General features: G+C 48.1%; 1 protein-coding gene across 1 annotated transcript in view; it reads left to right on the forward strand.

Moving 5' to 3' along the window:
- Nucleotides 1–25,075, forward strand: part of GPRC6A (G protein-coupled receptor class C group 6 member A) — a 590,379-nt gene that overhangs the window by 151,689 nt on the left and 413,615 nt on the right. The window contains exon 2 of the mRNA XM_069606634.1: nucleotides 23,744–24,047. Within this exon, the coding sequence (XP_069462735.1) occupies nucleotides 23,744–24,047 (304 nt within the window). The remainder of the gene's footprint in view (nucleotides 1–23,743; nucleotides 24,048–25,075) is intronic.

Consider the following 25,075-nt stretch of genomic DNA (forward strand, 5'->3'; position numbering starts at 1 on the left):
ATAATAAGTTTGCTCAAATTCCACAAAATAGGCCAGTTTTATGCCTTTTAAGTGTAGCAAACACCTTCGACTGGTTTCAGTGGCATAAGCTTTGATTGAGCCACTTTCGTCAGGACAGTCTTCGGTCTCCGAACTGGTATTGTCACACAATTCTAAACCAGGTTGGGGAAACAGAGTCAGGCAGATCGATTAATACTTTACCACCTTGCCGGAAGTGTCATCGGGCTTTATCAGTCTGTGTTCTAGTAGTTGGATGTACTCTTCATGCATGGAACGCGTTTCGTTTGCCGGCCGTAATCGTATACAGAGTTTGGCATCGTAGGAACAACATGCAAATAAAGAGTGTGTGGACTGGACAGTAACATAATGTCCATGTATGAAGAGTACATCTAACTACTAGAACACAAGGGGAACACTACACAAGGTTCCCTCCTAGACTGATCCAGCCCAATGACACTTACGGCGAGGTGGTAAAGAATTAATCCATCTGTATTAATCCATCTATTTCCCCAACCTGGTTTACAATTGTGTGACAATACCAGTTCGGAGAGACCGAAGACTGTCCAGACGAAAGTGGCTCGATCAAAGCTTATGCCACTGAAACCAGTCGACAGTGTTTGCTACACTTAAAAGGCATACAAGTGGCCTATTCTTTGGAGTGTGAGCAAACTTTTTATCTATCTCCACTCACCGCCAGCTTAATATATCCACAGACGGAGGGTGGCGATTGTAATGTCTTCTTTTTCTATGAACAAAAAAGGATTTTTTTTGTTCTCCTTGTTTTCTTGTGTTTGTGTCTTTTTAACCCTAGCTCCCCACGGTCATTGAGACAATCTATGGGTCAATAAAGTAGATATTATCCTAATGGATCCCCCACGTGCATTTTCCCTGGTGCGCTTTTTTGCTATATTTACTTCCAATATATACACACAGTGGAAGAGAATGGTATGGCTGAATGTATTACTATCAATAGAAATTGTTAGTGTATCTCTTATCCTATCCCTGTTAGCTAGGCGTTACACCACCGCAACGTAGCCGAGATACCACACTAGGTAGGGATAGTTAGAACTTTGCTCTATCCTTTCTGTCTTCTTTCACAGCCTTGTTTCTTAAAACAACAAATAGAACAATCCTTGCCATACCACTGGGTTTTTCTTGATCTGGAGCTGTCTCTGGATCGATATTGGCTGCAATTAATAACAATACAGATGTGCTTTTTCCTGTTCTTTTGTGTTAAAAAATATTGAGTAAGGGCAATATCCTGAAAATTTGATTGATCTTGCCCCCTTGTTTGATCACACCGATAAAACACAGTCCAACCCGCCAGAGAGGGTCTTAAGGCTATTAGCACCGTGGGTTTCCAATCCGGAAATCCGGTGTGTTCAAAATGAAGTATTTTGGGGCATAGCTTGGGGCACCGTTGATGCGGATACCTCTCTAAAAAGCTCAGTGGGACACCCGGGTTTCCAGCCAGTAAATGCCCATTAACCACTGAGATTCAGCTCGGAGAACTACCTATGTTTGTTGAGGAACTCGCCAGGAGGCTGCGGACTGCTTTTGGGCCAAAATCAGAAGGGGGAAGCCCCCGTTAGCCCAGCTGAGAAGACCCAACCTAAGGCAGAGAAACTATAACCAAAATGGCAGCTGAAGGGGGAGGTGGACACCGGATAATACAGTGTGAGCAGAACCCACACCAAAGCCCCCACCCCACCCTGCGCTCAAACGCGATTTGTAACTGCGGGGTGGCGAACTCTGGAGAACCGCAGCGGCTGCAGCTAGGCCCCCGCCAAGCTTGATTCAGCCCGCTGAGCCCTCTGCCTGGTTGCCGGAGATGGGAGGAGGAGCCGCATAGGAGGAGGCAAGACGCGGGAGAGGCGAGACACGGGAGGGCACGGCGACCCAGTGGACCTGGGACCCCGTGGAGCGGGTACTCGGGCTGTGCCTCTGCCCTACACCCCGGCCTCGTGGCTGGGGCCACGGAAGAACTCAGGTCCACCGGCTCTCCAGAACGCACCCTGCATCCTTTCTGGCCGGCACTGATTCGCCACCAGCAGAGGGCCTGCTGGCCCCAACGTCAGGAGGAACTGGTGAGGTCTGCCACCCACGACATCCACCCCCGGTGGTCCCCCTTCACCTTGGCCTCCCTCGGACCCACTAGGGCACGCTGGGGGTCTTACCCCTTCCCTGTACCGGCAAAACCACAGAGGCGCCGCCCTCTGCTCCTGCCTGTGACCACCGGAGCCCCGTGGATTCTTGGCCCCGCCCCCCCCGGCCGCCAACGTGACAGAGACTACCCTGCTGGGGGAACTCCTCCATCTGCAGCTGCAGCCACCCTGGGCCTCCGCCCTCAACGGTCACATACCACCGGGTCCCCCGCCCAGCCAACCAGTTCAGTGCCTCTCTCCACCAGTGCCCTAGGACCTGTCCAGGGGGACAACGGACACCCTCCCCGGCCCAGGTACTTGGGGCCGTGGGGCGCTGCGGGGCCCCCAATGGGCCCGTCTGTCATACATTGCGGACCCGCTACGTGGGGTCCCCCCCACCCGATCAGCATTGGTGGCCCGTGAAAGTGAAGCCCCCCCGCAAAGCACCAGCGGAGAGGAGCCATACTTGGGGGTATGGAGGGCGGAGCCCGGGCCACGCCGCTGACGAGGATCTGGCACAACAGCTCACATCCCCCCTACCGCACATGGGGGAGCTGCACGGGGGCCCCTCCAGCCAGCCCGTCACCTATAGCAGCCTCACCAACACCCGACCCGGGCCCACACTCCGCTCTGACTCGGGATCAACCCAACCGCGAACGCATCCCGCCTGCAGGGTCAGCCCCACCACCAGCACTGGCCCCCGCAGACCCTTCACACCAGCCTTGGGACCTTGAGGAGTGACTGGTGGCCCACGACCCGCATGCCCCCCTGCACAGACCCTGCAAAAATCGGGGCCACCCTGTCACTGGACTAGTACTACACCCTGTGGCCTGCAACAGGCCCGCAGGTCCTGCAGCGGCCCAGGGAGGCCCTAGGCATCCCCTACCTGGATACCTCCTGCCCCATGTGCACCCAACGAACTACACTGGGGGTGCCCCCTCCCCTCTGCACACCACCCGAGGACTACGGTGGCACGGCAGCAGCCCTCCCTCACCGTACCGACGGCCTGGCAGAAAGGCCCCGACCATACAGCTGAAGCCCGTGGATCTGCGCCACTACATGCAACACTGGAAAGTCTGCCTACATGGGCCCTCTACATTAAAATCAGGGAACAGCGGGTAACCAGCAGGCCAAACGAAGTTGGCGAAGCAGCTGAGTTCATCTCAATCACTGCGGTGACCTTCAGCAAACACTAGCTTAAAAGGGCTCCGGAGATTGGCCGCAGTACTAGCCTAAACTAGTTTAACCCTGCCGTAAATCCAGACCCCATCACCCACTGGGCAACATAGCAGAGGGAAACCGAACACGCACCGCAGACATCCTCAGGAGTCTTCACCAGAGAGGTCCTGACGGGTGGCATCGCCGGGGTGGGGCATCCCCTGGGACACCCTACGTAGACCCCCACACCCAGCGGAGGCGGAGAGGGCGCCTCACCCGGAATTGCCCCCCTCCTAACCTCAACATCAGGCTGCGGATAACACGCTCCCGGGCAAACGGCGACCCAGACGCCAAGATGTCCAAGCAGAAAAGTCCGAAGTCAGCAGATATAGCCAATTTACTTCACCTGAGGGAGAAACCCAAACAGCCGGACCACCCCCGATCGAGCCCTCCTCGCCCACAAGGGCCCAAGGACAATGGGCCACAAAAGGCGACATCCGGCGCCTACTAGCCGACATCAAAATGGAATTCTGCAACTGCATGGCAGAGGTTTCGACCAAGATAGATGTCCTGAACAACCGCATTGAGGAGGTGGAACATAGGGTCGGGGACACAGAAGACCAAGTCCTGGAACACTCAGCGCAGATTGCGGAGATGCGACACAAAATCCAGACTCTGGAGGACAACGCGGAAACTATGCATCGCAAACAGGAGGACCTGGAAAACAGGACCCGCACAAACAACATCCGTATCAAAGGGGTTCCCGCCTCGATCCCGGACCAGGCCCTCGCAGCCTACATTGGAGATCTCTTCCAGGCTCTCCTCCCAGACTCTGATAAGTCATTACTCCTACTCGACCATACTCACAGACTGCAAGGCCACAGAAACACCCCAGCGGCGGCAAGCCTGGAACTAATCACCAGAGTAAATTTTTTCTCTACGAAACAGGAGATCATGACAGCGAGCCGCTCACAAGGCAACCTGACATACCAGGGAGCCGCCATACAGTTCTTCCAGGACCTGACTGCTCCCACAGTTCAACGGCAGCAAGCCCTCCAGCCCCTAACAACCTTTCTGCAGGAGTGGAAAATTAAATATCGTTGGCTCTACCCGGCCTCGCTTCAGTTCACACTTGAGGGCCAAACGAGAGTAATCCATGCCCTGGAGATCGCGGGCAGCATCATGGGATGCGAGCCCTCAACACACGAGGAAGCTACATCTACCTCCCCGATGGATAAACCACGCAGCTCAACACTGAAGCCCCAGCATAGCTGCTGGATGAAAGTTCCAAAAGGAGGGAAAACTCCCACTGCACACGATTAGCAACCGACCTCAGCACTCCATGCCGGAACCTGCACTCTTGGCACCCGGGCGTCCCACACAATGCCCCAGAAGAGTAGATGGACAATCACTCCGGCCCGAGGCCCGGTTGGGCCAGTTTGGTTAAAGGCATGGTCTAGTAAAAAATGTTATTGTCCCTACGGGTCGGCCATGTTTTTTTAAGCCTAAGTGGCTCGATTTTAGAAAACTTTCCTATGGACCTTACCCGAGTTTTCGTCCATTAAACGCAAGCGAAAACAGGCACCAGGGAGCTGCCATTTTGTCATAATCCTATAATTTACCCCATCGCCCTGGCTGACCTGCTTTTGCGGCACTAAATCATATCCCCCGCCCCTGAGCCTGTCATCAGCAGACTCGTACCGCCCATTTCCCAACGCCAAAGCACGCCTTGTGTCAACATTCGCTGCGCTTCAGCTAATGACGTGTCGCCATGGAAATGGCAGGACGCCTCTTTCCTAAATAAGTATAAACAGACCGTTTCACAACACACAGCAGCAGATTTTCGATTCCATTCCTCTCTCTGTGTTACTTAGAGTATTTTGTGACTCGTTTCTGTGCTCTGGTCAGCTACCTTTGCCGCTTGTAGCCCGTGTGAACACCTGTACCATCTCGGTAAATTATTTTACTTTGTTTACCACACAATGGCTACAATAATGCCCTACATGTACGAGCCCGAGTATACCGAGGAGGAACTACTGGAAAGGGAAGCACGCGAAAACGATGGGGATTCGGACGGCCGTTGGCAGGACGAATCAACAGATGAAGAGCCTGGGCCTAGTCGCATGGACGGCGTCTCCACCTGGTGCACATGCAATCGGTGCGAGCTAATGCCAACCGAGGAGGAGAACTGCTGCTGCCGAGAAAACTCGGGTTGCCTGGCCTACATTTCGGAAGGCGAGCCACGACCGCAATGCATCACCGAGCTGCCAGACCTCAGGGCAGCCTGCCTCACACGGGCAGTGTTGAGAATAATGATGGTGCTTATGCACGAACTTCGCGCAACTGTTCGTCCTCGTAATCCGAGTAACGAGTAAGTATACTCTGCTTGTCATGCCACTCCTATTTCATGTTCTTCTACTATATCCAAAATTACATCTACATATCATTGTAACGCATGTAAGTCGTTCAATAGTGTGCATTGTCTAGATAGCCTTTGTCCGTGCAGAATGCCATTTGTTACAAGAATTGTCATTGACAACAAACGTTTATTAAACTTATCTTGGTCATTTAAAAACAGTTTGTTTCATTCCTTTTCACAGGTGGTACAGGCTGGTGGCCTATCGTTCCTTTACATGGTGGCTCCACGGGAGGCTTGGACACCGCGTTCGAAGAGTGATACCCGCCTGTGCCGTTCGTGCCATTAGAGAAACGTTCCCGAGTGACAGCGGTCAGTACAGGGGATTTTCTCTCGCTGTGCTGCAACCTGACCTGTATAATCTTTAAAGTCTTGTATTTTTGTGTCATGAAAATAAGATATAAAATAAAACACCACTTATATTTTAACAACGGTTGTTTCGATTTTTTAAATGAATCAAGTGTGTCTCCATTCAAGGATGAACGTCAGACATCTGTGCTCCAAATGGGTGAAGGTCTGGTCGCTGTGAAGCAGGGTGGTCACTATCTATCTAAGCTAACATAACATATTCTCGATAATGCATTCACTAAATAACACTTGTTCAAAGTCTTTCAGTAGGTTATGTCTCTATAAAAGTCACACATATATCTATACTAACAATTACCATTGGATTATACAGGCCTTAGGGTCTTGACCACTATAATACACCGGTTGAAGTGTGGGTCTGTGCTCACAAGAATCTCCGGTATGTGGCATTTGTTATTGATAAGCAACGATATACTATCAAAGGCGGTTCGCGCCAGTGGATGAGCGCTGGCATGGGGGGCTGTCAGGGGCGCGAAAGGCCAAGGTGCCAAACTGCATGTACACTTCAAAAGGTATCCCACGCCAAGGGGCCATCGGTCACATGGCCTCCTCAGATCCTGTGTCTCCAGCCAGGCCTCCCCTTGAAGCAGGCCGCCCCCCTGCAATCCACATAAGTGTGTCTCCATTCAGCAGTCTTCCTGTGCCTTATCTGCACGCCCCAGGCCCATCCATCCCACCCCCCTCTATCAAAGGCGGTTCACACCCGGGGATGAGCGCTAGCATGGCGGGCTGTCACGGGCGCGAAAGGCCAAGGTGTCAAACTGCATGTACACTTCAAAAGGTATCCCATGCCAAGGGGCCATTGCTCACATGGCCTCCTCAGACCCCGTGTCTCCAGCCAGGCCTCCCCTTGAAGCAGGCCGCCCCCCTGCAATCCACATAAGTGTGTCTCCATTCAGCAGTCTTCCTGTGCCTTATCTGCACGCCCCAGGCCCATCCATCCCACCCCCCTCTATCAAAGGCGGTTCGCACCCGGGGATGAGCGCTGGCATGGGGGGCTGTGACGGGCGCGAAAGGCCAAGGTGCCAAACTGCATGTACACTTCAAAAGGTATCCCATGCCAAGGGGCCATTGCTCACATGGCCTCTTCAGACCCTGTGTCTCCAGCCAGGCCTCCCCTTGAAGCAGGCCGCCCCCCTGCAATCCACATAAGTGTGTCTCCATTCAGCAGTCTTCCTGTGCCTTATCTGCACGCCCCAGGCCCATCCATCCCACCCCCCTCTATCAAAGGCGGTTCGCACCCGGGGATGAGCGCTGGCATGGGGGGCTGTGACGGGCGCAAACGGCCAAGGTGCCAAACAGCATGTACACTTCAAAAGGTATTCCACGCCCAGGTGCCATCGCTCACATAGCCTCCTCAGACCCCGTGTATCCAGCCAGGCCTCCCCTTGAAGTAGGCCGTCCCCCTCCAATCCATATAAGTGTGTCTCCATTCAGCAGTCTTCATGTGCCTTATCTGCACGCCCCAGGCCCATCCATCCCACCCCCCTCTATCAAAGGCGGTTTGCACCCGGGGATGAGCGCTGGCATGGAGGGCTGTGACGGGCGCAAACGGCCAAGATGCCAAACAGCATGTACACTTCAAAAGGTATCCCACGCCCATGGGCCATCGCTCACATGGCCTCCTCAGACCCTGTGTCTCCAGCCAGGCCTCCCCTTGAAGCAGGCCGCCCCCTAAGACCACAACATACATACGTCATTCATTCACAAACACACCCCTGTTTCTAATACTTTATAAACCACTTGATATGTCTCATGAGAACATCTTTGTGCTTTGCAAGTCAACTCCTGAACGTGTTACCTGGCAACCACTGAGATCTACGCTAATCTGCTCGTCGTCGTGCTATCCGTGAACTTCTGTGACCGCTTAGAGCGAACCCATCAGTGTGCTACCTGTGGCCACCCACCTATTCTCCTGCAACATACTGCTCTGCTTGCTGAATCCAACTGTTTGTTGGTCAAGGTAAGGCCATGTATCCTAGTCATATTTCGCAGATTTTTAAATTTCTATCTATATATAGTGCTATGTTCATTGGTCTCATTGCTATTGACTTGAGTTTCCATTGCTGTGCTATCAATAGATCTATTTATTTTCATCTGTGTCTATTGTCATCGAATTGCATCCTTCGGGGGTCCAGTCTATAATGTAAGCATGTTTCCTTCTCGTGCAAGACAGAACATCCAAGGGACGAGTCACATGTTCAGATTTTAGTCACATCTTTTATACATTTCTGCAATTTATGCAACTACTAAGCCGCACATAATGAACTGGTATAGTTCCTGTGACCAAAACAAACATTGCATTGATCATTGTATGATTCATTTACTTTTGTATCAAATCTTTATTCTTGAAGATTGTATAATAATGTCGATATTTACTTTTCAGATTTATCAACAATGCCTGCCTGTTCGATTAGCGGTTGCCCTTCAAAGACCCATGCGAAATCTGAAGGCACTACAATGCATGTATTCCCAAAAACTGTTGATCGAATAAGAGAATGGGTCAGACATTGCGGATATCCACTGGATGAGTTGGAAAGTAGAGTCCAACAAGTCTTACAGGACAAGAGGGGTGATCGATACCGCATCTGCAGCCGGCACTTTTCCTTGGACATGTACACAACATCTTGGGTAACAAAGAAGAATAAACGGGGAACGACACGGAAATTGCTCGAAAACGCTATTCCCACTCTATTCGTCCACATTCTGCCACCAGTGAGTCAAGTGTCCGGATTTAGCTTTAGGCCTTGCGGTAGTGTGTAGGTAGCCGAATTGATTAATTGATATTGTAGGTGTTCTATCCCTTGTAATAATTTCGATATTGATATGAGTGTATAGTTTTTTGAATAATGACATTTATCAATATATTCTTTTTCGATTTCATAACCCACAAACGCAATGTATATATTTGGGAACAGGGAACTGGGCTGTATTGAGCATTTTTCAAGTATTCTGTCGCCTTACATGGCTATTTTTAATATTGGCATTTCATTATCAATCATTAATTTACCTTTACAACTTCTTGACTATCCCTTGAATCTGAAGCAAGAACAATCTACATCCTTGACGTGGTCGCAGTTATCAACCACTTCTAGCGCGTATCAGGTAATCTTACTATGCTAATCCGCTACAGACTTGTTTTATGCATGTCAAGTAATAGTTTTATTCTATCGTGTAATTATTTTACCGAATGTTTGGTTAGTGCTTTCCAATTGATATACACCTTAGTTATCGTCCACTGGTGTTTGTTTTCAGTTATAATTAGTGTTATCCATACTAATGCAAGTACTGTCTTTCAGGGAGATGCTGAAGCGTCCGCCACATCTACAACATTTCTAGATGTTCTTCACCAGCAGGAGGTATGGATACTGACAGCTCCATCGAGCGTCATCATCAGAGCTGGAATTCTTGTTGTTTGATTGTACCTGTGCTGTCGACGCCAGGTGTGTGTTATGTTTTCACTATTGCAATCCTCACTAATGCAAGTACTATGTTTCAGGCAGTTGATGGAGCGTCAACCCCTGCACTTGATGCAGAGCCTGACATTCAAGTAATTCCAGGGAAAGTGGAAGCGGGACCATGCGTATACGAATCGGCGCAACAGCTTTCGGAAGTGCGCACTACATTTGCAACATTCATAGATATTCTTCAGCAGCACGAGGTATGGATACTGACAGCTCCATCATGCGTAATCATATAACGTGATTCCATTTGCTATACTTTCTTCCCTATAAACGCAAGTGCTGTGTTTCAGGGAGACGACGAAGCTTCCACTACAATCACAACATCCAATTTAGGTGATGCAGATGTAAATAAATCGGAGAAATAAGTCGATGAAATGTGATCATATTTAGATTTTCCTTGATTCTTTTAGACAATGCATCATTTGTGGTTATCTCTTTATATGTACCTGTGCGTTCGACCCCAAGTGTGTGTTATGTTTCCAATATTGAAAACCATACTAATGCAAGTACTGTGTTTCAGGGAGACAACGGAGCTTCCACTACAATCACAACATCCCATTTAGATGATGCAGATGTAAAGGAATCGGAGAAATAAGTCGATGAAATCTGCATACTTAAATTTTCCTTGATTGTTTTAGATAATGCATCATTTGTGGTTATCTCTTTATATGTACCTGTGCCGTCAACCCCAAGTGTGTGTTATGTTTCCAATATTGAAAAGCATACTAATGCAAGTACTGTGTTTCAGGGAGATGCGGATGCCTCCTCTCCAATACAACCATTCATGGCAGTCCATGCAGAGCCAGAGGTATGGATACTGACAGCTCCATCGAAATAGATCATCACTGGTCGAATACTTGTCGTTTGATTGTTGCACACAATGTTTAAATCGTGTTTGGCTATTGAGATGTACCCGTGTGTTCGTCCTCACGTGTGTTTTATGCTAACAATATTTTGATACATAGTAATGAAAGTACTATGTTTCAGGGAGACGATGGAGCCTCATTCCGTGCTGTCTATGCGGATACAGAAAATATAGTCGTTGCAGCGCAAGAGGAAGGGAGGACATGCGGAAACGAATCGGAGCTACAGCGTGCAGATGTTGAAGGTCAAGTCAAAAAAGTTGCAAAGAAAAAAACCCAAAAAAAGGTTAGTTACAAACAGTTCATAACTTTAAAAAAATGTTTGTGCTGGGGACTATTTTATGTTTTTTTCCAGTCAATTGGACTACACTTTATCTCGTGTTTAAACTGAACATCCCTTTTCCAATATCTCCTCCAGTTACCCGTGGGTGTCAGAACTATACATACACAGACAGTGAAGCGAATGAGAGATGTTGCTTGCCAGACCATGTACACTATGGAGGAACTATTAATTGAGGCGAGGCGTGTTCAGGCTCGAGATGCTCATGTCCAATGGCCAGAACATGAATTAACTGTGTTTGGAGACTACAGCAAAGTTGCATTGGACCATAGCTACAGTGCGACCGCACCACCACAAGAAGATGTTATTGAATGTATTGAAGATAGCTCTGAAGTAGTTGCAGATCAATTCACACAATCTACACCCGCCAAAAATTTGCCACCCAAAAACCTGTCGACATTGTTGTGTTCTCCCATCAATGTTGAAGTAATAGATGTCAAAATGACAGAGAATGAACCAGCAGCAGCATCCATAGACGCATCAGAACTTGATATCAGCGATATCACTTTCCAATGTGTTGAAATATCCATAACGTCACAGGCCGAAACAACGTTGACGCAGGAAGACAGTCTAATGAAAGAGAGCAAATACATTGTATTCGACAGTTGTTTGAAAGAAATTATAAGTATGCTGAAATGTGTGCATTCCATTAGAGGGAAAGTATGTGGGAAGCCATTGATTAATGTGACTCGTCAAATAAAAGGCAGTAACGTCAAAATAAATGCCGCCTGTAGATTAAATCATAGGTTCTCATGGTCTGCACAACCGATGCTGGGGAAACTGCCAGCAGGCAATCTACTGTGTGCAGCTGCATCACTTTTTAGTGGCTCCAGTTTTAGAAAGTTAGAGGCTTTCTTTCAGTTTGTGGGACTCCATTTAATTTCTAAAGCGCTGTACTACATATACCAACGTGATTATCTGTTTCCGGCCATTAGTGATGCTTGGAAAATTGAACAATTGTCTCTACCAAGTACATTCGAAGGCAAATGATTCAGGCTAGCCGGCGATGGACAGTCCGACAGCCCTGGATTTTCTGCCAAGTACTGCACCTACCACTTTCAGGACATGGATAGTAAGAAAATTGTGAGTTCGGTGGTCGTGCAGGTAACACAATGTAAATCGTCAGTGGCCATGGAAAAACTCGGATTTATAAAATCAGTGGAATATCTACAATCAAGGGGAATGCACATCGACCTCATAGCCACGGACAGACACGTTTCAATTGCCAAGACAATGAGAGAGCAGTTCCCACATATTAATCATCAATTTGACGTATGGCATCTTGCTAAATCAATCAGTAAGAAAATCTCGTCTGCAGGAAAAAAAAAGGTTTTGAAAGTATTTTGCAGTGGTCCCATTCTATCACCAACCATCTTTGGTGGAGCTCAAAAACTTGTGAAGGGTCAGTGGAAATACTACTTGAAAAATGGCGGTCACTGATGCACCACTGTACCAACGTTCACCGCTGGACAGCAAATCAACATTTCCACCAATGTGAACATGGCCCTTTGTCCCCAGAGGAGGCACGGAAGAAGAAGTGGTTGATTCCATCTTCACCGACACACAAAGCCATTGAGAAGATTGTTTTAGACAAAACTCTATCAAGAGATTTGAGAGGACTGACAGAATTCTGTCACACAGGAGATTTGGAGGTGTTCCACAATATGTGCCTAAAGTACAGGCCAAAGCGCTTGCATTTTAGCTTTCGGGGCATGAAACATCACACTCTACTAGCGGTCTTGGCCCATAACAGCAATGTCGGACGTGAACAATCTAGGACTAGGGGTAAAGTAAGGTTGCCTCGCTACACTAAGGTGTTTTCAAAACGAAGTAAGCAATGGGTGATCAAACCAGTCTATGATGAAATGCAGTTCGACTTTGTGAAAGGCCTTATTGTTGCTGTGTTAGAGAAGCACAGATATGGAATTTTGGACGTTTCTGTGCAGAGCAGTGATCCATTGACACCGAACATTGCGACTGTGCCATGCCCACCCGAAGCACAGCTGGTTGTGAAGTACAAATCCCCGTTTAAATAACTGCAATACGATTGCCTTTTTGTAAATAAATGTTATTGTACAGTGTACCTGTAACCCTAACCCCTACCTTCACCATCATGGGTGGCGAACAAGCTGGGTGTCATCTTTGAATTCTCTATATTCATCTCATATATGTGTATGTATATATTTTTCTCATGTCTCATCTAATGTAAATGTAAATGCTGTGCACTGTTGCGCACTGTTAACGGAGGGGAGGCTTGCGTATTGCAAATAATAAAACAAACAAACAAACAAACAATAAATCTCACTTTTAACTCAACTCCTGTGGTACTTTATACTTTCCCTGAACTTCCGCCAAAAATCAAATGTCTCAATTTGGGCTGCAAAGCTCGCAGACAACGGGGACAAAATTGGGGCACTTAGAACGCGCCAAGCGGGCCGTGGCATTTGGGAGAGAAGCCAGTTCGCATTTGCACATTGAGGCGCACTACATAGAGGGATTCTAAACTTCAAGTTCTCACAGATGCCTATACTACGTGATGTTGCAAATAAAGAATGCGAAGGACAGCGGCTTTGATTTTCAGCTCGCGCCCAGATGAGGCCCACAAGTCGAACTGGAAGTATAAGGGTCTATTGTTTTTTGACCTTGAGACAGGGACCATGCCGAAACAACTACATTTGAAGGGGGTGTGCAATAACGTAAGAGACGATAAGGCAGAAAATTCAGAAACTAGACCGAGTTTCATTTTAGTTCAGTATACGAAAAATCGTTGTCAAGAGCACGGTCCGTTTTACAGACTGCATTACGAAGAGACACAATGGAAATTTCAAATATAATGTAAGTAAATCTTTACACGCTTTTATACCGGAATGAAGATTTAATGAATGGATGCATGAATAAATGAATGAATGAAGAGCTAGGAAAAGCAAGGAAAACGTGTTCGTAGTGGGCACATGGGCATGCAGGTCCGCTGGTCGTCCGATCTCGGTCCTTGGCCCAGCCACTTTTCCCTGCACTGCCTACCTGCACTACGGGACTGTCTCTGTATCCTTCAGCCCCTTCTCCCGGCATTTACCTTGCACTTGCCACCAGCTGGCCCTATTATTTAATTTGTATTCAACTAACCATGTACAGCACTTTTACCATCCCTCCCCCCTTCCCCATGCGCGATCAGAAAGACACCTGGCCTAGTAGGATCGTTGTCTGTCTGCCCTTGTTACCCACCTGCCTCGTCGCGCCTTGAAACACTTGAGTATAGGCGCGTTACAAATGCCATATCATATATCATATCATTCCTCACGCATGTAGACTAACTGTCGTTTATCATTGTGTGTTGGCCTCGATTTATTTCGTTACTTTTTGCATTGATTTTAGAGCCGAACATACTCCATTGAACTATCCTTGCAAGCAAATAGTTTCTGATCGGCTGTAATAAATAAAATGGTAATATTAATGAAGATCGGCTGGCGAGACTAATTATAATTTTTTTGTTTTCATAACAGGTATTTGCTCCCCTTCTGCTACTGCCATCGGTTTGAGACACCAGCAGATGGCTTTTACAGTAGACACCTGCAGCTTCGTGTGAACAACTGGAGCACACTGACAATTTTATGATCGCCAAGGGCCCACATGCCCTTACGCTGTACTAGTGGCTAGAAGCAACATATCAACCTTTACGATGGACTAGTGCCTAGTTGATGGAACAGCCTTGCGGTTCACCGTGCTTCCAAAGTGCTTCTTTTAACGAAAAGCAACACCCTGTGTACCATGGCGGATACAGATAAAAGAAAATAAATGTCTTTCGGAGTTCATATGGCAATTGCTGAATATTCTCTAAACATTTAATGTCAAGTAAATGTACTTTACCAAATGTACCGTGTTGCTGTTTGATTTTAAAGTACAGTTTCATATTCCGAATTGTGGCGCGCTGTGTTGTGAGATGGTCTGTGTTGGTTTCCGGGTTCTGTGTGGAGTCGCGTAGAAGACGACTGGGCGCGTTTGCATACGCAGCACAGTAACGTCATGTAGAGAGGCGGGGAATATGAATGTTTGGATAATGTCAGGCTCAGGGGTGGGGGAATTGATTTAGTGCCGCAGAAGCAGGTCAGCCAGGGCGATGCGCAAGTGATAGGATTATCACAAAATGGCGGCTCCCTGGTGCCTGTTTTCGCGTGCGTTTAATGGACGAAAACTCGGGTAAGGTCCATAGGAAAGTTTTCTAAAATCGAGCCACTTAGGCTTAAAAAAACATGGCCGACCCGTAGGGACAATAAAAATTTTTACTAGACCATGCCTTTAATCTTTGTTCCTTCCTTTCTCTTAGTTGGGCTGGGACTGTCCCCAGCCCCCCTGGTTACTGGGGCCCGGTTGGCCCTGAGTTGGACAAAGTTATAACCCGGTTGCAGCTGAGTCATGCCGACACCGGTCCCCCAGCGCACCTCCCTGAGCACAGGACTACCCCCCGACCACCCACCTGAATCCTAATGACGCCCCGCTGGCCGCCCCTTCGGCGCACACCAAACTCCGCTACATATCACTGAATGTTGGGGGCTTGAACTCTCCCGCAAAACGCAAGTCCATCCTCCGATGCCTGCAGGACCTTCAGGTCATGGTGGGGTTCCTCCAGGAGACCCACCTCTTAGCAGAGGACTTCACCAGACTGCGGTGCCGAGCATACCCAACACAATACCTAGTCTCTGGCCCCAGCAAGAAAGGGGGCACAGCGATTCTGTTAGCGAAAGGCATCCCCTTTAAAGAGAAGGAGACCCTGCACAGCCCAGATGGCAGATTCGTAGCAGTTAAGGGGGATCTCTACGGGCATCTCCACACGCTGATTGCGATCTATGCAGCAAACGACGGCCAGGCGGCCTTATACACCACCCTGGAATCCACTCTTCTCCCCTTCCTCGAAGGACAGGTGGTCCTGGGCGGGGACTTCAATGGGGTACCCAACCCCTCACTGGACAGGTCAGGTCCCCCGTCCACCAGGGACTTCAGGTTGGCTTTGGGCCTCTGCCACCTGTTCAAGACACTAGGCGTGGTGGACACCTGGAGGGTCCTTCAACCGGACACCGTGGACTGCTCTTTCTTTTCCCACATCCACCGCTCCTCATCCCAAATTGACCCCATTTTAACTAGCCAGCAGCTCCTGCAGTTCACAGATGATGTGGAGATCGGCGCAAAGGTACTGTCGGATCATGCCCCAATTCTCCTCACCACAAGGGTCTTTGATCCAGATCCCCCAGAACGGCATAGATGGTCTCTATATGAACCAATGCTGCATGATATGGCAGTGTGTGATGCCATAGCCAAGGCGATCAGCAATTACTTTAAGGAAACCCCCCCCAACCTCACCTTTACAGCAACAAGATGGGAAGCTATGAAGGCCGTAATCAGAGGGGAACTGATAGCTCAGGCAGCCGCATATACGAGGAGGCGGACTATCAACAGCTACCGACTGGAGAAGGACATGATGGAGGCAGATATGGCCCTAAAAAAGAAGTGGATGCCCAAAGCGGCCAAGATGGTCAGAGTAGCTTGCACGAAGCTAGAAGCCCACTACGCCGAGAACACAGCCCAGACCTTGCTCCGGACCAAACAGAGCTATTATGCGAATGGCAATAAGGCTAATAAATACCTGGTGAACATATTAGCCAAAACCCACCGACGGAATAACATTACCGCGCTGAGGGACCCAAAGGGTAGAACCCTGTACGGAGAAGGGGCGAAGCTAAAGGTGGCAGTAGCCCATCTAACCGACACCCTGACCTCTGCCCCCGCCCGCAGACCCTTCAGGAATAATATATAGCAGACGCCCGGCTCCCACACATATCAGAAGCGAACAGAGCTGTCTTGGAAGCCCCAATTACAACCGAAGAGGTGGAAGAAGTACTCAAAAATCTGAAACCCAGGGCCCCAGGCCCAGGCGGCTTTCCACCAAAATTCTACAAACTCTTTCGCCCCATGTTGCTACACCCAATGACAGAGCTATTTAACTCTTTCCGGGACTCGGGCACTATCGCTCCCTCTATGCAAGAGTCTACCACAATTATGCTATTGAAACCCGGCAAGGACCCTAAGGAGTGCTCTTCGTATAGGCCGATATCCTTGCTCAATTTGGACGCTAATGCATACTCAAAGGTACTGGAAAACAGGTTGGCGCTAATCCTTCCAATCATCATAGACCAGGACCAGGCAGGGTTTATTAGAGGGAGAAGCACCATGGACAACATCCGCTGTGCGCTCAATCTCATCGAAGTAGCGTCCCAAGAACGTCGGGGCCTGGCAGTCTTGGACGCCACCAAAGCATTTGACAGGGTGGACTGGAACTTCATGCGCCTCACCATGGAAGCGTTCCAGTTCGGCCCGATCTTCCAGAAAATGATGCTAGCAAATTACAAAGCCCCAAAAACATCACTCCGCCTGAATCAGAAGACCTCACACCCGATCCGGCTTTCGTGCGGGATGAGACAAGGAGGCCGCTCTCCCTGCTGATCTTTGCTCTGGTCATGGAACCATTCGCCCAAAGAATACGAGCTAACGAGAACATCACTGGTTTAGAAGTAAACAGCGAACAATTCAAGATCTCCCTATACGCCGACGACGTGATGATCTCCATCACCCGCTGTCAATCCTCCTTACCCGCTACCCTAACTGAGCTGGAGGCGTTCGAGAGAGTGACTGGTTTCCAAGTGAACTACTCCAAATCGGAGGCACTGAGCATCAATCTGGGTGTCCCCCTTGTAGCCAATCTCCAGACACTTTGCCCGCTAGCATGGAGCTCTTCCTCAATGGCCTACCTGAGAATACGCCTCACAGCAGATCCGAAACAGCTCTACGCTGCTAACTTCCCCTTGTTCCTCAAGGAATTGGAGGAGGACCTCCAACGATGGGACAACCAAGAAATCTTTCTACTGGGATGGGTCACAGCATGCAAAATGAACCTCCTCCCGAGACTGCTGCACTTGTGCTCCGCCCTCCCAGCCACCCCCCCAAAACAGGCTTTGAAACAACTACAGAGGAAGCTAGCGAAATTTGTGTGGAGGGGACGCAGAGCCAGGATACCGATGAGGGTCATGACTGGGGCCGCAAAATGGGGCAGCTTCGGGCTCCCCAACCTGATGAACTATTTCCTGTCAGCCCAACTAGCGAGCGCTGCAGCCTGGGCGAGCCAGGAGGCCCCCCAAAATGGTCCCGCATCGAGCAATCCAGATGTCAGCCACCGCTACACTCCTTGCTATATACCCTGAGGCCTCACCGGAGCCACAGTCCCCAGATGTTATCATCTACCAAAGCGACCTTTGAGGCATGGGCATGGGCCCGACGGAGGAGGAAGGTGCCCAAGGACCTGAGCCTGCTCTCTCCAGTCATCGGGAACCCTGACTTCAGGCCAGGAATGGAGGCAGCCCGCTTCAGCCGATGGACCACAGGAGGCCTCCGAACCGTCTCACAATTATACGAGGCCAATAACCCGCTCAGCTTTGAGGAATGCAAAGCCTGTTTTCAGCTGACAGAAAGAGAGAGGTTCACATACGTCTAACTCCGCCACTGGATCTCCCAGCCATGGTCCGTCGGGGGGCCGCCCGGGACCTCCACCCTCTTGAACAGGCGACAGAGGAAGGCACAGGCCGGGGTCAGATCACCAAACTGTACGGTCTCCTCCAGGAGGACATGCTAAAAGTTAGACCGCTATACATGTTCGGATGGGAAGCGGACCTGGGACACCGCATAGAGGACCAGTCATGGGTGGAGATATGGTCCAGGATCAACTCGACATCCAGATGCGTTACAAACAAGGAATGGGCCTTGAAGCTCTTTCACCGCTGGTACTACTCCCTAGTCCGCTTGCATCATTGCAACGCTGACATTGACCCGAGCTGCTGGAGACGCTGCGGCGAGCGGGGATCCTTTTTCCACATGTGGTGGGGACATCACCCAACGCAAACTGCCGTTGGACCCGGAGATGGTCCTTCTTGGGGTAGCAGATCCGGACTGCTATCCAAGAGCAGGCCGATCGGCCAAACTGCTCACACACTTACTGCTAGCGGCTAAGATTACAGTGGCTCGGAGGTGGAAAGCTCAGGAGGGTCCTCTTTTGGCCCTCTGGTGGATAAAAGTCTGGGAGATCCTGGTGGCGGAGAAAGTCACAGCGGCGAAGGAGGGGTCTCTCCACCGATTCACTGACTGCTGGGCCCCAGTATTGGACTACCACTCCCGATTCCCGGCGTTAACATTTCAATCATGCCTGGTATCGAACTTTCTGGGCCCCCAAAGCCCTGAGGGGGCAGAGGAGGGACCACGGGGAGCGGGTAAAGGACAAGCTGCATGCACATTAACTATAAAGGGAGTCAAAATATCTCATGTAATGCATAGATAACACTGTAACCAAAATAAATAAAGTTGTTAAAAAAAAGAAGCATTTTCATTCATTGAATTGCCACTGCCTTAAGATGGCCACCATGGACATGGAAGGTGGGGCTCCATGCTGAAAGACGGATATTTTCGTAGGCATGTGTCAGACCATTCTGCCTGCACAATAATCCTGAGTGTGGACAAACCATGGTAAATCCATTGACACGTTCAAAGAAACAGCAATAACCTTGAGGATAAGGGATCTGATGTGTCTGTGATACAAAATTACAACTGATTTGTTCGCATATATATTAGAAGAAACTAGGCATGGTTTTAATATAGGGCAAGGTGCAAGTGAAGGGGGTATGGTAGGAAGTGAATCGAGAAGCAACAGATGAAGCGTTTGGAAAAGGAAGACATGATCAGGTCCTTTCCACCCAAAGTCGGAAACGTAAGGGTCGCCAGACTTTTATACGCCGATGACCTGATTATACTGGATGTCACAGGTGGGTCTCCAACGCCAACTCGATAACCTCGCGCAATACACCAAAGACAACAACCTCGAGATTAACAAATCAAATCTTGATTTTTCAAAAACAGGCAAACAAAAAGAAAGAGAGCTTACAGTGGTTTGTACATCAGTCGAAAATAGAAATTGTCTTAACGTTCAAGTACTTGGGAGTTGAAATTGACAGCTCTAAGAAAGCACTGAGTATGCAGCAAACACTATGGACAAAGACCAAGAACCTAACCGCCCAACTACGAGTGGTCGATAGGAAATACCGCAAATTTTGCCTGCTACCAGCCATCCAGTTCTATAAGGCAAAAGTGATCCCGTCATTGACTTACAGCATGGACGCAACACCAGCAATTCCATCCACGCTGTGGACAAAATTGGAAGGCTTCATCTGGAGATCAGTACTAGGACTTCCCAAATCCACATCTTCTGCAGCAATAAGACGCAAACTAGGTCTACTTTACATAAACGCAGTTGTGGCCCAAAGTACAACGCAGCTCTTCAGGAAAATCCAACACCCTGAGAGCCTCCAAATTTACTGTATGATCGATGAGGAAAGTAGGCAACAAATTCTTAAATAACTGGGTCAACACTCAAAAACAAACATTAGAGGAGATAGCCTGTTCAGAAGAAGAACTACTCCAAAACCCATTAAGAATTAAATCAAAAATGGAATGGCTATACTGGATAAACACCCACGAGAAAGCAGTCTCAAACAAACTGCTAAGCCACTTGCCACCGGTATTCAACAAACTTAAAGCGCCCATGGGGTACTGCATAAAATACCCGAGTACATTTTGAATGAGAACCCTACTGAAAGCACATCTCAACCTGCTTCTGACTCAGGAAAATCTTGCAATCAGAACGGCCACCAAAGAGAAAGGCTGCCGACTTTGCAAAGACCCACAAACCACAGAATCCATTAGGCACCTCCTGATGGCCTGTCTGGCAATAGAACAAGAAAGGAATGCCTTTTTTGGCCCTCTGCTCATAAACTGGTCTGTTGACGACGAAGACACATGGTGGAACCGTCTCATTACAGGTGCCCAAACCAGATGGCTAATAGCGACGGAAAAACTCCTAAGTTCAACAGGAAAACACATCAAATTAGAAGATCCTGGGACTATACACATTTATAGCACCTTTTCCAAAAACTGTCGACCATGAATAGTGAAGCAGTAAACACTTCACAATTTCACAAACTTCACAAGCGACCTTTCTCTCTCTTCTTATGAAAACGTCTTTGTAAAAATCTAAAAAGATTATATACAAATAAAAAAAAATAAAAAAATGAAAAGGAAATAATTAGGATGCAAGAAGACATGAGGAAAGGTGTACACGACTCAAGTACAATAAGTAACTGAAGGGAAACTAATATACCTATCGGATTTGAAAGTAATATATTGAGATATATGAAAGTGTACGTGCACAAACGTTTGAGGATGGTGAAAAAAATTAATTCCATTAATGGCATGGCAGCTGAAGAGCAATATTAGTCAAAATAGAACAGACAAAATCTTCTCACATGGGGATGATGTGCGTGCTTCAACATCTACATCCTTCCCCTAGTGTCAGACACTACAGAATTTCTAGAAGGGTTGCAGTTGTGTTGCAAGTCATTTTACCAGGAGGACAATGAGCCAATGAATCATGAACTATCAAATAGTTATAGGATTTAAAACTCCCTAAGGTCAAGGCACAACTTCAAGCAGAAGTGGGAAAGCTGTCTAAAATGGCAACACTAGAACAGGCCATATTGCAACAAAATAATGTTATTTTGAGTGCTACTACGCATTCTCATTTACATCGATTCACATGGTCTCCAGGCGCTATTGTAGATCTGAAAGAGAAAGTGGCGATGTGTTAGGGGTGAAGAGGGGAAACACAAGGTGTTTTGCTTGGCTGTTGGTGTGTGTAGAACCAGCGGGAACTGGGTTCTGGGTGTGTTTTCTGGGTGGGTGTTGGTGTGTACACCAGCGGCATATTGTTTCCAGATGGTAAACATCGGGTGTCTGATGTGTCGGGGTGTTTGAGTTTAGTTGGTGAGGATTGTACAACGGTTAGAGAGATGTGGTGTTTTGGAGTGTTTTCAATGTGGATGTTTTCTCTAACCATTTGAGGCTTTGTAGGTCAGTATGTGGTGAGTGGGGGTAGTTAAGTAGGAGATTGTTAGTAGGATATCTGGGATGCCTAGTTGTGAAAAACACAGGGCACAGTGTAAATCCGCGATTCGTCTTCGCTGCCACACCCACATTCCGACATGAGTGCACAGCTTCAGGCAAGAAGCCGACATGTTAGGCCTTACCAAGATATGAAGGACAATATTCAGAATGATGAAACTGCAGATTACTTTGATGGGGATATACCCATGTGAACATTGTGCATATCAATATAGGGCTACACATTCACCACGGCGCACCCAGGCAGAGCACTTGACAAAATAAAATTATATGGGACTGCTCAACCCACCATCACAGGCACTTCGGTTTGAAACACCTCTGCAACTGGCTTGGGCAAAGTATGGAAACAATTTGAAATAACAGAGGTGGGGTCCTTCTCTCAAGTACAGTGCAGGACACCAGATAAGTTATAGGTGTGCTTTATTGTCGAGTTGTACACTTAGAACAAGTGTAATGTATGAAGAAACACTGGCCCAACCACTCCAGCTTTGCTCACTCTCTCACTAACTGTCCCCTAGACTCCCCACACTCAAAGCACAACATTCCACCCCAGCATTCCACACTCTAATAATTCCGCAGGCACCAGCACATTACTACGCAAGTCAATTCCCCCTCAAATGGTAAGTAGGTCTGATGCACAATTAGGGTGCCGTATCAGGACAATGCGATGCACCCTCTGTGGTCATCCAGAGGAGTGGGAGCAATAGTAGTGGACCATCAATCATGCGCCACCGTACCCTTTTCATGGTCTACTGGCTCTCCTGTGACTCCGGGATAGTGGGAGAATGCAAACGGATTTGTGCTTATCTGTGGGTGCAGATAAGTAAAGCGCCAGGCCTGGATTGGCACATGTTCAGAATTGTATGAGAAACATACATAGCAGGCTGCGCTGATCCTTTTGCAACTCTGCAATAGCATGATGAAACACATCACCGGAATCCTGGCAAGATCTTAAATACTGTTGGTCTTAAAAAAGGATATAGACCCAAAATGGGTCTCGTCTAGACCTGTCATTCTGAATCCTTGCTGCTAAAATGCATAGCACCCTGTTGTCTAATCAGATGCCTAGGTGTAAAGGAAACATATTGTAGATACAGAAGGTTCTACATTTACCTTTGACATCTTACAACAAAAAGGAATTCAATAGAGTTTTTGGGACACTTTATGAGTGAACCTGTGTCAACTAGGCTTTGGAGTTGATTCCAGAGGGGAATAAGGACACTTTGTAAGAAGCCCAAGTCAAGAGTAATAGTCAATGGATATACCTGAAATATTTGAGAAATAAAGTGTGGAATAACATGGATGTCTTCCCCCCCTCCAGCCCCCCAGCACCACCAATTGAGACCTTATCTGCAAGACAGGTAATGGATCTGTTAATTCCACGTTACATAGCTGGGAAATGGCAAATTCATGTCAAGCTCTGTGGTCGGATGGCATATGTGTAGTATGAAGGAAGGCATTACAAGGTGTACCACACACACACACACACACACACACACAGAGTTGTGATATAAGAGAAGTTTATTGTTTATCTTCTCAAACAGGTTCTGTACAAATAAGCCCCCAGCCGCATCACCCACTGTTGGCTTCTTCTCCCCCTTCTCCAACCGACACTCGCTCACCTATTGCCGCCTCATACCGTTCTCCCTCCCCACTCTCCAATAAAGAACACCGAACACGGAATACAGGCAAGCATGATCATGTGGCCAGCTCCTGGAGGCCATCTTGCTATTTTGTGTGTAGATTCTCCCTCATGTTTGCACCCGATTTATCAATCAGTCCACACCTAAGTTTGCCAGTCAAGAGAAGGTTTGCTGTTAGCCTCTTTTTAACGCATAGCATTAGAAACATATAAAGTACATTTCTATGCATACTTGTTATGATACACATGTCACTTGAAATGTATAATGTTACGGTCACTGAATATTTCACCTGTTTTTCTACAGATTTGACTTGGAAGGTTTCCTCCAAACTCTGGCTATGATACACACCATTGAGTCAATCAACAATTCAACGTTGTTACGCGGCATCAAATTGGGATATGAAATTTACGACACATGTGCAGACGTGTCAACTGCTATGGTAGCTGCCATGAGGTTCATGGCCAAAGTGAACACGTCGGGGGATACTCTAGAGTCCAGGTGTAATTACATAGACTACACGCCACGCGTCAAGGCTGTAATTGGCGCCAGTAACTCTGAAGTTTCCATCGCTGTGTCCAGGATGCTGACTCTGCAACTCATACCCCAGGTAGGTGCCCTTAGCCATCACCCCGTCAGAATACCTGCATCTCAGTTTCCCAAGGTAGCGTGCACATGCCTTACTAAACGCATGAAAGATCATATAGGTTGACGGAGTCATCCCATATCTCCCAATCCAAGCAAAACCACTTCAGTCCTTTTTGTGCATTACAGCTTATAGAGAACATAAAGTGTAAACACTGCCCTTATTGCTGTGCAGCACTTCATATGTAGTCCCTGATTTAGAAACTTCTTCAGCTTTGTAAAGTTGGCTCTCCTGAAACCTTAGCTCTGGCTTTTTCTTTAAACCAGGCTACCTATTTGCAGCTCATGTAAAGGTCATTCCAAAAATCCCTCGCAATGCATTGGCCGAGGTCTTAAACCCGGACCTGTGTGTGGACTGAAAAAGTGGTGCATTTAGGCAGAGAGGCTAAGAGTGTCTGAGTGACACCCCGAGAGGAGCAGAGTTGCTGGCACTGGCATCCATTCATTAGTCTGTTGCGGATGAAAAGGCGCGCGGGATGTGGGAACGGCGAGTCATTCAGTCAGCCAGCAAGTGTGTGGGGGTATGTGTGTGAGTGAGTCAGTGGGTGGATAAGTGAGTCATGAGTCAGTGAGTGAAATGATGAATAAATAGTTGAATGGATAGATGGCCGGATAAACGAGGGAATGGATTAATCAGTGCATGAGCGGATGGATGGCCCAATGCACGCATGGATGGATGGCTGATTGGATGGAATGATGGGTGTGCGAGTGCACGGATGGATGGGAGACGTGTTGAATAAATGGACGAGTAGTGTGATGGATGGGGAGCGAGCAGAAGAATGGGCGAATGAGTGGATGGTTGAGTACATGGGTAGGTGGTAAATGCACCTCAAGACCAGACCACTCTTCTTGCATTTTATAAAATCTGTTGCCCAGGGCATCTCTTTTCGTAGAACATCCAAACCTTCCTTTGGGCCATCACTGAGTGACATGCTCCCAGAACATGTTAAAGCATAATGAGGAGAGAGCCCCATACATAGATTGGGAGAGCAT

Source organism: Ambystoma mexicanum, chromosome 4p, assembly GCF_040938575.1.
Source record: "Ambystoma mexicanum isolate Mex_15411 chromosome 4p, UKY_AmexF1_1, whole genome shotgun sequence".
Taxonomy (NCBI): domain Eukaryota; kingdom Metazoa; phylum Chordata; class Amphibia; order Caudata; family Ambystomatidae; genus Ambystoma; species Ambystoma mexicanum.